This window comes from Pleurodeles waltl, chromosome 8 (assembly GCF_031143425.1).
Source record: "Pleurodeles waltl isolate 20211129_DDA chromosome 8, aPleWal1.hap1.20221129, whole genome shotgun sequence".
NCBI lineage: Eukaryota > Metazoa > Chordata > Amphibia > Caudata > Salamandridae > Pleurodeles > Pleurodeles waltl.
In genome coordinates, this window is record NC_090447.1 from 1529651034 (window position 1) to 1529665016 (window position 13983).

Consider the following 13983-nt stretch of genomic DNA (forward strand, 5'->3'; position numbering starts at 1 on the left):
CCTTGTATCTACTTCCACGTAACAGCTAGTTTACAGACTCCACTGCTCCTCCTTGGTGGACACTTCAGCCCAACTGAATGCTGCACGCAACCAATGGGAGTGGGAAATGGGCCTGGAGATGCCAGACAAGATGTGGTCCTTTTGCTGTGCTCAGGCAGGTGTTGCATACACTAGCAGTAGGCTTCGTATTATATACTACAAGTTCCTGCAGGGGGCATATTCAACTCCTGCACAATTGCACAGAATCAGTCCTACTGAAGTGAGTGCTTGCGGTTGGCCATGAACTGCCCAGGGACCTCAGGGTTGCGGTGCTGCTATGAGATATCTCTGTTGTCCACAGGAGCTAAACAACTCTAGCACTGCTGCTGGCAAAACGTCAGATGGCGTATTGCTGGGGGCACAGGAGATCACCCATGGCAAGGCATGATGGGACTCTCAAATACATTGTAATGAACAACTGGACACATAGATCTTAATAACTACCAGACAGTCTCTCAGCTTTACTTTCTGCAAAGGTGATTAAAATCTGCGTTACCTCTCAATTCCCAAACTCCTGTGTAACTATGATCTTTTCAGTGAGTTCCAAACAAGCTTGACACCCGGGTCATGACTGAGACCGCTTTACTACAGGTTGCTGAGGGTACTGAAGGGTCCGTGACTCAGATGATGCATGTCTACTGCACTCCTTGATCGATCTGCTGCCTTTGATACCATCAGTCACTTCACTCCTGCCAAAACTCACAGTGTTTGGGCATCGATGAAAATGGAACTGAATTGAATCATACTATATCTTACTAATCACTTGCAGTGGATAAAGAAATAAATAAATCAGCAACTACTTTCGGACCCCATCGACTTACTGAAGGACATTCCACAAAGAGCCTTGAAGTTCTTACCCACTTTACGATCTTCCTCATCCTTGTGGCGTCACCCTCAATAACCCCGGGATCCTCATCAACATGCTCATGACAGTCAGCTTCAGCTCAAGATCTCTTCGGTTGAGGACATATCACATCTGGACGATAATCCATCCTTCCAATTTAACCCTTTAAATAAACAAGTTTCTCCCAATTTCTCCCACGCCCTTAAACATCCCTGTGCAATCTTGGATTGACTTCTGCAAAGTCTTGGCCGTAATTCTGGTGACTATGTTGCTATCTCAAAAGCTTTAGGGATTGCTCTGCACAAACCTTTGGGCCTGATTCAGATATCGGCAGACAGGTTACTCTGTCACAAATGTGACGGATATCCTCTTCACTGTGATACAAGTTCTATAGTATATAATGGGATCGTAATACGGAAGATGGGATATCTGTCACATTTGTGATGGAGTGTTCCCCTCCACCAAGATCTAAGCCAAGCCCTTAATCTCCAGTAGCACAACAGTACAGGCCCCGAGTTGAAGGGCCCTGAGTTGAAGGGCCCCTCTCAGGGTGTTGCACCTGATGTGGTGGAACCGAGGCCTACATGAGGCACTGGATTTTAGAAGTTACCTGCCAACAGATGGCCACTGGCCTGGTTCACTAAACTGACAACTGTCAGTTGTCTCCAGCTGTTGTTTGCCTGGTGGACATAGCTGACCCTTGGGTGGGGACAGGGATCTGACCTGAGAGGCAGAGTGGGTCTTATAGTCTTGTGGGCCCTAGTGGCACTGTTCACACACTAGGATGCATTAGTGTGCTAGGGCTAGTCCCCTCACAGGTGGGGTCCACCTGCGGAAACGGTTCCCCCTGTACAGGGTTAGAGCCTGAGCCAGAGCTTAACAGCACTATTGTCACAGCCAAATCATGAGGAGAAAAAACTAAACCTATTGAACTGATCCACCTCAAAGGAATGGACTTTACAGTGGAACGTAGACCTTTTCTAGACCGGGTAAGTGGATTCACTGTCCAAGATTTGGGCTGGTTCTATGTCAGATGTCATTTTCTATCTGTTCCTCCAACACAGCCTTGGTGCAATGTGATGGATCTCGCAGCCGGTAGCAATGGTACCATGTCAAGGACAGAATGGAATGTGAGATCTCTGCACCTGGCTGTCATCAGCCTTCCGGGAGCAATAATCAGGGACAGACACATTGACAGGCCCTGCCTAGAAACTTCCTTACTTGGAATAACAGGATACTCCCTTTCCTCCCCCTTACCATCTACAATATGGCAGCGCTCAGGAAGAACTTATCAGTAGTACTTTACCAACAAGATCCTCACTGAATTTTTAAAGGCATCGTCATCTTCATTTTCCCTCACGTCAGTGTCCAGATCTGCTCCCTCCATCACCAGGAACTCAGGCAATATACTTTCATTGCCTGGGGGAGCTGCCAGCTTGGGGAGGAAGAACCCTCCACCTTGTTCCATGCTAAACCGGGAGCATCAGAAATGGATCCCACTACTCTAGTATTTACTCTCACTACACACAGAGTCCTACGACCTCACGTGTCACACACCTAGAACACATACACACATGATATGCACATAGAATAGGAACGCAAGGTGTGGTGTTCACAAAGAGAGCAGACTGTGCTCCCTCTCGATGGAGGAAATGTCTGGCCATACGAAAGATTCACAAAACGTTGGTATGGTGCCACTTTATGACTTACCCAGGCCATGGATAATAGTCCGGTGCCAGCTCTGATGACATGCTTTGACCCCCCTCCAGGTCATGGGTTCCGGACCTCACATTACCAAGGAGAGGCCTCTAGCCTCTGCACACGCAATCTAGATAGGGTGATGGCAGGGTCAAGCAAACCTCAGGGTACCAGTTTCACATATAGTCAGGCGCTCAGGGAAGGGGTACACACCCATTCACCATGCAGAGGGCACTGGCACCCAGCAGTTCAGTACTTGTGGGCGGACTCAATGGTCACTCAGCCATGCCTCCAGGGTTGGAAGTGTCGCTCCTTGGAAGACTATTTAAAGTACCTACACTATGCTAAGTTAGTTCAATTTATAAAGCGCGTAGCTGCCCCATCAACGGGGATTCCCAGTGCTCATCATCGGACCACACCAAAAAAGCAGCAAAGGGGATCAGGACCTCCTAATAAATGAAAAGTCAGGGTCTGAGCTTTTCATTGAAATCAAAATGATTCTGGATATTTCTTAGCTCGAGAGGCAAACTGTTCCAGAGACCCGGTGCTAAAACTCGAAAAGTGCCGCCACTGGACAATTTCCTGTGGAACCGGGGCAGCACGGCCAGATTTAGCTCGGCTGAGCGAAGTGCTCTGGTTGGGAGCTAGAAAGACGACAGAAGGGCAACGTCGACCCGTGAGCTGAGTGATATTACAAGCACCATCACTGCTAGTGTTCCTTGTTGGCTGAAAACAACGTGACTGGCGGAAGATCACCCTGATGACATGGAACAAGTTGACAAGTTCTTGTACAGGAGTGAATGCTCTTCATCTCTGTGAGGAAATACAAGTCTAGAAGAATGAATGCACAAGCAAATGACCAGATGAACAGCTGCCCCTTTCGAACAACAGATAATCCCCTCAACTGATGGAGATAGGGAGTTGTTTGAAAACTGACAGAATTTGGTATTATTCCTGCATGGTACCGCTTCCTGTGTCCTGATGAGGCCCATAGATGAAGGGCTGAAACAGGTCGACCAACAACCCGAGGAGTATTCACGAATTTATGAACTGAAAGACTCAGAGTATTATACCGCACCTACTCAGAATAATGGGATCATAATACGGCGGATGGGATATCCGCCACATCTGTGATGGAGGTAACCCCTCCCTCAAGGTCGTAATAAGGCCCTATATATTATATGGGTTTGTCTAGAAGGAGGAGTAAGACAAAGTGAGATGAAAATAAAATTGGGGTCACAAACGTGATTGCTAAAAATAAACTTTTCCAGTGATTAATTAATATCCTCACTGCGATGTAAAATATCGGTGTACCTTTCCCTACTCTCTACCATGTATGTATGAGCCTGGTTGGGAGATAATGCTGCATTAGATCAGACAGGATGGGAGCACCTTGAGAGTTCATGATCCTATGTGTTGTGTTAAGGGCTTTAAATTGAATTTGCCTCTCCAATGGCAGCCAGTTGAGCTTGATTATATGCTCCTTCAGGGGAAGGTGTTTGTCACTACCACCTAAACCAGTGGTCTTCAAACTGAGAGGCCTCAAGTGATCCCAGGGGAGGCACCAGGCTCTGCCCAAAAGAAGCATTATGCAGATAATAGTGTTTTGTTTTAAGCAGAAAATAATTTATTGCATTTTTAAAAAGGTAACAGAACCTAACTGCAACGATTAAATAAGCCTATACATATTTAAATGTTGCCAACTTATTAGAATAATTGTAAAAAATTCTGAGGGGGGACCGATGATTTATTTTCCACCTGGGGGGATCCGGTATTAAAAAGTTTGAAAACCCCTGACCTAGACACAAACAGTATATCACTTGTGGACCCCTCTGGTCCTCATCAATGAATACAGACACAGACCACCCACAGATGATAAGGTGTCAGATTGTACAAATGCATTAATTCTGACACGCTCTGCAACATTTCGTGTTTATGCACTGTGGCGCACAACACATTACGTTAGGAGCACGTCTGCAAAGCTCACACACCTAAATCAACATCACACAAAATCTAGTACCCGTTGAACTACACACTCCTGCAGGGTACCCAGGAACCCATGAACATAGTAGTGCTTCACTGCTTTGTCATGGATATACAGCGCTATACAAATTCTGCAATACAATACAATTAAAGTCCTACCACAACACACAGAGCCACTGTACATTATTCAATAATAACCAGTTTTTACTCTTTTTGTTCAATGTATATTGTTATGAAAGTACTCGCCCCAAGTCAACATTAATGACCTCTGCATAATCATAATGTCTACACAAAGTTTTACTTTGGATGTACAACTGACTCTTTCAGTACTGAGCTGCAATAGACAACCATATGCTGCAATCACCTGAAACTTGACCCATCAAAAACATCCTCAGCTGTGGACCAAAGCTGCCTTAGTCCACAACTCTTCCCCATTCCATAAATCCTCACTTTAAGTACTTTGCAGAAAGCTATGCTAAGACCAGCGGAAGTGCATCTCGCACATGTCCCAGTGGACCACACTGGTGCCCATCCATGGCTATTTCTGTTTGTGGCACTGTCCATGCAAAAGATGGGAAGTACCTGCCTCTGTCACTGGACCTGTTCTTACACACTGAAATACTCTAGGCTTAGAGTGAACTGAGATCTTGGCAGGCGAGTTACTCCGGCACAACGGTGATGGATATCCCATCCGCTGAAAATATAAATCCCATTATATCCTCTCGGCTTATATTTTGGCAGACGGCATATATCTGTTGTGACTGAGTAACTCGTCAGTCAAGAACTCAATAAAGCCCTTAGTCGCTGAGAAGGACCAGACTGGTCTCATATTGGTGTAACTGCAGCCAATATCATTTCAACCATGAACCAGAAAGACATAAAGGAACCAGGTGGGAACTGGAGCACTCCATACCCCTGCCAGGTGTATGGAGGGCCCTATAAAGAATACATCCTGGGTAGCAACGTATTCCACAAACAGAAAGTGTGTAGAGCCTTATAAGGTAGGAGAGTGCTATAGACATACCAATACAATACAGTACAACACTGGTTCCCAACCTGTGGTCCCGGGACACCTGGGGGACCGCAATGGCTCCTCAGGAGGTCCGTGACTGCTTAGAAAGTTAACTAAGATTCATAGATTAATAAAGTGTGCATAAATAAAGTGGCTAAATGTACAACTGAAAATTTTAGAAAGTACTGTAAATGTATTGTATTGTAATAGTATTTATATAGCGCTTACTACCCCTGACGAGGCGTCGAAGCGCTTTTCGGCGAGTAGCACGCTACTCCGGAACCCAACAAGAATTAGTATCTGGAAATAGGAGTACAGTTTTAGTATTATTATGAGTTAATTTGAGCTGCGGATATGAGAGTTTGTTAGTTAGATTGACTGATTGGAGGCTAAAAATGTCATTAGTGTCCTCAGATTGATTCACGGGAGCAGCGCAGGCGCGTCAAACAGAATATCGTACAGACGATGTGTTGTCATTTGTTTGATGGAATGCTTATTCCTGTATTTTTTGCCTACTGTTTTGCGGTTCCAATTGTTGACAATGTTTAGGCCGGGGTCCCCGGCTTCCAGTCGTGACTCAATGGAGGCTACCCATATTCCAGTAATGATTCAGCGGGGTCTCCGGGTTCCTGTAATGAGTCAGCAGGGATCCACGGATTCCAATAATGATTCAGTGGAGGTCCATGGGTTCCAGAAAGGATAATGTGGGGGCCCACAGAAGCCAACAGGTTGGGAACCACTGCAGTACAACATACTGTTGCTCTGAAACCAGGATGGGTGGCCTCCACACTAGACAAGACATTTCACCAATAAAGGAAGAAGGTGAGTGGGCCTTACCTGCAGGGGGAAGGAGGCAGCCTTGTTGCCCACGTATCCTCGCACAACGTGGCTCTGGATGGAGAGAACCCGGCAGTCGGTTCCTGGCTGTCCCATGCTTCGGGGGCACTGGGGCTTAACCCCAGCACGCGCCATGGAGGACGACCCTGGGAGAGAGGAACAGGGATGCTGGACTGGGTGCATTGAGGAAGGAGCTGTCACCCCCAAGGAGGGCTGACTGGGTGGAGAGGAGGAAGGGAGAAGAGGTACCAGGAGCCTGGCAGAGGGGCACAAAGCCCTGGCACTGGCAGTGAAGGCCAGCTCTGGTGTGGCACAGGGCTATAGCACAGTGGCCCCAGGGGAGAAGGGAAGGAGGGGGGCACCTTTGTGAAACAGGAGGTGCTTTGGGAAGTAGGGATACTACAGACACTACAGAAGCAGGGTAGAGCAATCAGACCAAAGTACAAGTAAGAAAGAGTCTAAGAGAGATGAGAAGAGACCCCTAAGAGAGAAGAATGAGGGAAGGGGGCAGATGGGGATACCCTTGGCACCCCTCAGGAGCTGCTCTTTAGTAAGTGCCCGGACAGGTGTGGGCCTTTCAAGGTAAAGGCCTGAGACCCCATGAAGACTGATTGTTTAGGGTTCTGCTTCTTTCTACTCTGTCTAGACACTGCTGCAAAATGTAATCTTAAGTGTCCAGACAGGTGGCAATCCTGGTGAGACAGAGTGACAGTCAGAGGTAGAAGGGGCGGGGGAAGAGAGGGACAAGGAAAGGAACAGAGGGCAGAAAACCTCAGTCAAGGACACTCAACAGGTGCAGAAGAGAAGGTTCATGACAGAAGCACACGGAAGGAAGAGACAGAAGGGAGCTGGTCACCGACAGATGACAACTGTGGAGTGAAGGCGGACATGGGGAAGGTGGCAGGAGTGCAGGGGGATCACTGACAGGTACAGCCAGCAGGAGTGCAGGGGGATCACTGACAGGTTCAGGAGTGCAGGGGGATCACTGACAGGTACAGCCAGCAGGAGTGCAGGGGGAATCACTGACACGTACAAGGGTGCAGGGGAATCACTGACAGGTACAGGAATGCTGGGGAATCACTGACAGGTACAGGCGTGCTGGGGAATCACTGACAGGTACAGCCAGCAGGAGTGCAGGGGGATCTCTGACAGGTACAGGAGTGCAGGGGGATCACTGACAGGTACAGGAGTGCAGGGGGATCACTGACAGGTACAGGAGTATCACTGACAGATACAGGAGTGCAGGGGGATCACTGACCGGTACAGCCAGCAGGAGTGCAGGGGGATCACTGACAGGTACAGGAATGCAGAGGAATCACTGACAGGTACAGGCAGGAGGGGTGCAAGGGGATCACTGACAGGTACAGGTACAGGAGAGCAGGGGGATCACTGACAGGTACAGCCAGAAGGAGTGCAGGGGGGTCACTGACAGGTACAGGAGTGCAGGGGGATGACTGACAGGTACAGCCAGCAGGAGTGCAGGGGGATGACTGACAGGTACAGCCAGCAGGAGTGCAGGGGGATCACTGACAGGTACAGCCAGCAGGAGTGCAGGGGGATCACTGACAGGTACAGGAGTGCAGGGGGATCACTGACAGGTACAGCCAGCAGAAGTACAGGGGTATCACTGACAGGTACAGGAATGCAGAGGAATCACTGACAGGTACAGCCAGCAGGAGTGCAGGAGGATCACTGACAGGTACAGCCAGCAGGGGTGAGAGGGTCTATCACAGACAGGTACAGGCAGCAGGAGTGAAAGGGTCTATTACAGGCAGGTACAGGCAGCAGGGGTGAAAGGGTCTATCACAGGCAGGTACAGGCAGCAGGAGTAAAGGGTCTATCACAGGCAGATACAGGCAGCATGAGTAAAGGGTCTATCACAGGCAGGTATAAACAGCAGGGGTGAAAGGGTCTATCACAGACAGGTACAGGCAGGAGGGGTGAAAGGGTCTATCACAGACAGGTACAGACAGCAGGGGTGAGAGAGTCTATCACAGACAGGTACAGGCAGCAGGAGTAAAGGGTCTATCACAGACAGGTACAGGCAGGAGGGGTGCAAGGGTCTATCACAGGCAGGTACAGGCAGCAGGAGTACAAGGGTCTATCACAGACAGGTACAGGCAGCAGGAGAGTAATGGGTCTATCACAGGCAGGTACAGGCAGCATGAGTAAAGGGTCTATCACAGGCAGGTACAGACAGCAGGGGTGAAAGGGTCTATCACAGGCAGGTACAGGCAGCAGGGGTGAAAGGGTCTATCACAGGCAGGTACAGGCAGCAGGGGTGAAAGGGTCTATCACAGACAGGTACAAGCAGCAGGAGTAAAGGGTCTATCACAGGCAGGTACAGGCAGCATGAGTAAAGGGTCTATCACAGGCAGGTATAGACAGCAGGGGTGAAAGGGTCTATCACAGGCAGGTACAGGCAGGAGGGGTGAAAGGGTCTATCACAGACAGGTACAGGCAGCAGGGGTGAAAGGGTCTATCACAGGCAGGTACAGGCAGCAGGAGTAAAGGGTCTATCACAGGAAGGTACAGACAGGAGGGGTGAGAGGGTCTATCACAGACAGGTAAAGGCAGGAGGGGTGAAAGGGTCTATCACAGGCAGGTACAGACAGCAGGGGTGAGCGGGTCTATCACAGACAGGTACAGACAGCAGGGGTGAGCGGGTCTATCACAGACAGGTACAGGCAGCAGGAGTGCAAGGGTCTAGGTACAGGCAGGAGGGGTGCAAGGGTCTATCACAGACAGGTACAGCCAGCAGGGGTGAGAGGGTCTATCACAGACAGGTACAGGCAGCAGGAGTGCAAGGGTCTATCACAGACAGGTACAGGCAGCATGAGTAAAGGGTCTATCACAGACAGGTACAGGCAGCATGAGTAAAGGGTCTATCACAAGCAGGTACAGACAGCAGGGGTGAAAGCGTCTATCACAGACAGGTGCAGGCAGCGGGGTGAAAAGGTCTATCACAGGCAGGTACAGGCAGTGGGAATGCAGGGGGACATCACCATAAGGTAAAAGCAGGAGGGAGAAAGCACAAAGAACCAGAAACTCTGTTGTGGTCACTATGGAGAGTGCAGGAGTTATATCAGACACTGACAGCCAGATGAACAGTCCAACACCGGAGAAGGCAGGAGAGGAGTCACTGACAGGAGCAGGGGATACAGGAATCTGACAGGTGAACGTGTAAATGGTGGAGAGGGAGAGCAGAGACAGGTGCAGGCTGCAGGGGGTGTTCACTGACAGGCACAGGTAGCAGGGAGAGAGTGCAGGGATCTGATGACAGACAGCTGGAAGCTGAGGGGGATGTTCACTGACAGGCACAGGTAGCAGGGAGAGAGTGCAGGGATCTGATGAGAGATAGTTGAAGGCTGCAGGGGGTGTTCACTGACATGTGCAGGGAGAGAGTGCAGGGATCTGATGACAGACAGCTGGAAGCTGCAGGGGAATGTTCACTGACAGGCACAGGGAGCAGGGAGAGAGTGCAGGGATCTGATGAGAGATAGCTGAAGGCTGCAGGGGGTGCTCACTGACGTGCAGGGAGAGAGTGCAGGGATCTGATGAGAGACAGCTGCAGGGGGTGTTTACTGACAGGCACAGGTAGCAGGGAGAGAGTGCAGGGATCTGATGAGAGACAGCTGCAGGGGGTGTTTACTGACAGGCACACGTAGCAGGGAGAGAGTGCAGGGATCTGACGAGAGGCAGCTGCAGGGGGTGTTCACTGACAGGCAGAGGGAGCAGGGAGAGAGTGCAGGGATCTGACGAGAGACAGCTGAAGGCTGCAGGGGGTGTTCACTGACAGGTAGCAGGGAGAGAGTTCAGGGATCTGAGGAAAGACAGCTGAAGGCTGCAGGGGGGTTCGCTGACAGGCACAGGTGGCAGGGAGAGAGTTCAGGGATCTGACGAGAGACAGCTGAAGGCTGCAGGGGGTGTTCACTGACATGTGCAGGGAGAGAGTGCAGGGATCTGATGAGAGACAGCTGCAGGGGATGTTTACTGACAGGCACAGGTAGCAGGGAGAGAGTGCAGGGATCTGATGAGAGACAGCTGCAGCAGGTGTTTACTGACAGGCACACGTAGCAGGGAGAGAGTGCAGGGATCTGACAAGAGACAGCTGCAGGGGGTGTTCACTGACAGGCAGAGGGACCAGGGAGAGAGTGCAGGGATCTGATGAGAGACAGCTGAAGGCTGCGGGGGGGGGGTCCCTGACAGGTGCAGGGAGAGAGTGCAGGGATCCGACGAGAGACAGCTGAAGGCTGCAGGGGGTGTTCACTGACAGGTAGCAGGGAGAGTGTTCAGGGATCTGAGGAGAGACAGCTGAAGGCTGCAGGGGGGTTCACTGACAGGCACAGGTGGCAGGGAGAGAGTTCAAGGATCTGACGTGAGACAGCTGAAGGTTGCAGGGGTGCTCACTGACAGGCACTGGGAGCAGGGAGAGAGTGCAGGGATCTGACGAGAGACAGCTGAAGGCTGCAGGGGTGCTCACTGACAGGTAGCAGGGAGAGAGTGCAGGGATCTGACGAGAGACAGCTGAAGGCTGCAGGGGTGCTCACTGACAGGTAGCAGGGAGAGAGTGCAGGGATCTGATGAGAGACAGCTGAAGGCTGCAGGGGTGCTCACTGACAGGTAGCAGGGAGAGAGTGCAGGTGTCGAGCAACGACGGTAAGGAGGGGACGGGGCGACTGATAGGAAGAGAGCTCAGTCTGGGAAGTAGAGACGACAGGTGATGGCACTGGGAAGGTGATAAGAGAGGTGATGAGAGAGGTGAAGGGAGCAGGAGGGATCGCAGGGGGCTGGTGAGAGACAGGTGACTGCAAGGACGGGCGCAGGAGATGGTGCTTGACAGCTGCAGGTGAATGGGGGGAGAGCAGGCAGGTGGGCGATCACTCCAATGGTGCAGGCAGCAGAGAGAGTGCAGGAGGGCGGTCACTTACTGGTGCTGGTGTCCGGGAGAGTGCCAGGGGCAGAGACAGCCGAGCTCAGGCAGAGGCCCAGCCTCCCAGCAGGGACAGCAGATCTAGGCCAGCGAGAGCAGCGTCCGGGCAGAGACAGCAGGGCCCAGGAAGAGACAGCGGGTGTCAGGCAGCGCCATCAGAGCCCAGGCAGAGACAGCAGGCAGGCAGCCGGCGAGAGCAGCAGCGTCCAGGCAGATAGAGCATGGGGAGGGAGAGTGGCAGGAGGGAGGGAGGAAAGGAGGGAGGTGGAGAGGAGGGCAATGAGGCGGGGTGGGAGGGGCGGGAGGGGGCAGGACCAGGGGAGGGCAGAGGGAGGGAAGCTAGAAATGGAGGAGAGACAAGTGCAGGTGACGAAGAGACAGGGGGAGGAGGAGAGACAGCACAGGGAAAGAAGAGACAGCAGCAGATGAAGGAGGGACAGCTGCAGGTAACTGAAGGAGAAGAGACAGGCCAGAGGGGCAGGTGTGAGAGACAGCACAGGGAAAGAAGGGACTGCAGCAGATGAAGGAGGGACAGGGGCAGGTCACGGGGGAGGGGGCGGCACCAGGGGAGGGCAGAGTGAGGGAAACTAGAAATAGAGGAGAGACAGCTGCAGGTAACGGGAGGAGAAGAGACAGGGTAGTGGGAGGAGGACAGGGGGGAGAGACGGCAGCACGGAGAAGGAAGGGACTGCAACAGATGAAGGAGTGAGTGCTGCAGGTAACTGAAGGAGAAGAGACAGGGTGGGAGAGACCGCAGCAGAGGGAAAGAAAAGACTGAGGCAGATGAAGGAGTGACAGCTGCAGGTAATTCAAGGAGAAGAGACTGGATGGTGGGAGGAGTAAAGGTGGGAGAGACAGCAGCAGATGGAGGGACAGGTCACGGGGATGGGGGCAGCACCAGGGGAGGGCAACTAGAAATGAAGGAGTGACAGCTGTCGGTACTAGAAGAAGAGATAGGGCGTGGGGGAAGGGTAGGTGGGAGAGAGTACACAGGAAAAAAAGAGACTGCAGCAGATGAAGGAGTGACAGCTGCATTTAATTCATGGAGAAGGGATGATGGAGGTGGGAGAGAGTACACAGAGAAAGAGACTGCAGCAGATGAAGGAGTGACAGCTGCAGATAATTGGAGAGACAGGGTGAGGGACAGGTGGGAGAGGGCACACAGAACGAAAAGACTGCAGTAGATGAAGGAGGGAGAGGAGGAGATCACGGGGGTGGGGACGGGACAGCGCCAGGGGAGGGAGGGAAACTAGGAGTGACAGCTGCAGGTGACTGAATAGAAGAGTCAGGATGGGGGAGGACAGGTGGGAGAGACAGCAGAAGAGTTAAAGAAGATACTGCAGCAGATGAAAGAAGGAAAATGAAAAGCAAGAGGGGGAACAGAAACAGCAGGAAGAAGAAAGGAGGGAGTGAGGGAGAGACCGCAGTAAAGAGGGAGAAGAGACAGCAGGTGACAGGAAAGGATGTATGGGACTAGAGGAGGGACAACTAGAGGGCTATACTGGGTGTCAGCAAGGTAGGCTGAAGGGGGTGGACAGGCTTGGGAGGAGCAAGGAGGCGGGGAGCAGGGAAGAGGGTGGAGGGTGGAGACAGTATTGGGCAGGAAGGGGCCTGAAGCAGGGTCGGAGGAAAGGGTAGAGGCGACCAGAGGGGGGCGGAGCCAGGGATGGGGGGGAGTGAGGGGAGGAGCTACCAGAGAGGAGGCGTGGCAGTGGGGAGGGGAGAGGCCTACAGGCCACAGGGAGGGAGGAGACAGGATGTGTGAAGGAGGAGCAGGAAAGAGGGAGGAGGGCAGGTAAGAGGGAGGTCTGAGGGGGAGAGGAGGGCAGGTCAGAGGGAGGTCTGAGAGGAAGAGGAGGACAGGCCAGAGGGAGGTCTGAGAGGAAGAGGAGGGCAGGCCAGAAGGAAGTCTGAGAGGAAGAGGAGGGCAGGCCAGAAGGAAGTCTGAGAGGAAGAGGAGGGCAGGCCAGAAGGAAGTCTGAGAAGAAGAGGAGGGCAGGTCAGAGGGAGGTCTGAGAGGAGGAGGGGTAGGGGTATAGAGGACAGCTACAGGCCCAGAGAGGGAGGGCACAGGGCTGTTGGAAGGAGGAGCAGGCCAGAGGGAGGAGGGGAGGTCAGAGGGAGCTCTGAGAGGAAGAGGAGGGGAGGTCAGAGGGAGCTCTGAGAGGAAGAGGAGGGCAGGTGAGAGGGAGTTCTGAGAGGAGGAGGGGTAGGAGTTTAGAAGACAGCTGCAGGCCCAGGGAGGGGGAGCTCATGAGGGGCAGGAGAGAGGGAAGGGGTAGGACAGGGCTGTGGGAAGGAGGAGCAGGAGAGAGGGAGAGGGCAGGTCTGAGAGGAGGAGGAGGGCAGGTCAGAAGGAAGTCTGAGAGGAGGAGGAGGGCAGGTCAGAGGGAGGTCTGAGAGGAGATGGGGTAGGAGTGTAGAGGACAGCTACAGGCCCAGGGAGGGAGAGCACATGGAGGGAGGGAGGGCACAGGGCTGTGGGAAGGAGGAGCAGGACAGAGGGAGCTCTGAGAGGAAGAGGAGGGCAGGCCAGAAGGAAGTCAGAGAAGAAGAGGAGGGCAGGTCAGAGGGAGGTCTGAGAGGAGGAGGGGTAGGGGTATAGAGGACAGCTACAGGCCCAGAGAGGGAGGGCAC

General features: G+C 52.3%; 1 protein-coding gene across 2 annotated transcripts in view; it reads right to left on the reverse strand.

Moving 5' to 3' along the window:
• The window catches only part of PDXK (pyridoxal kinase), a 244282-nt gene extending 232700 nt beyond the window's left edge, over window positions 1-11582 (reverse strand). The window contains exons 1-2 of one of the 2 annotated variants that reach the window (XM_069202944.1): window positions 11345-11582; window positions 6414-6559 (exon numbers count right to left, since the gene is read on the reverse strand). In XM_069202944.1, the coding sequence (XP_069059045.1) occupies window positions 6414-6548 (135 nt within the window). In that variant the 5' untranslated portion in view covers window positions 6549-6559; window positions 11345-11582. Of the gene's footprint in view, window positions 1-6413; window positions 7106-11344 lie in introns of both variants that reach the window. The other variant, XM_069202943.1, reaches the window with a different exon arrangement.
• Window positions 11583-13983: the final 2401 nt, after the last annotated feature.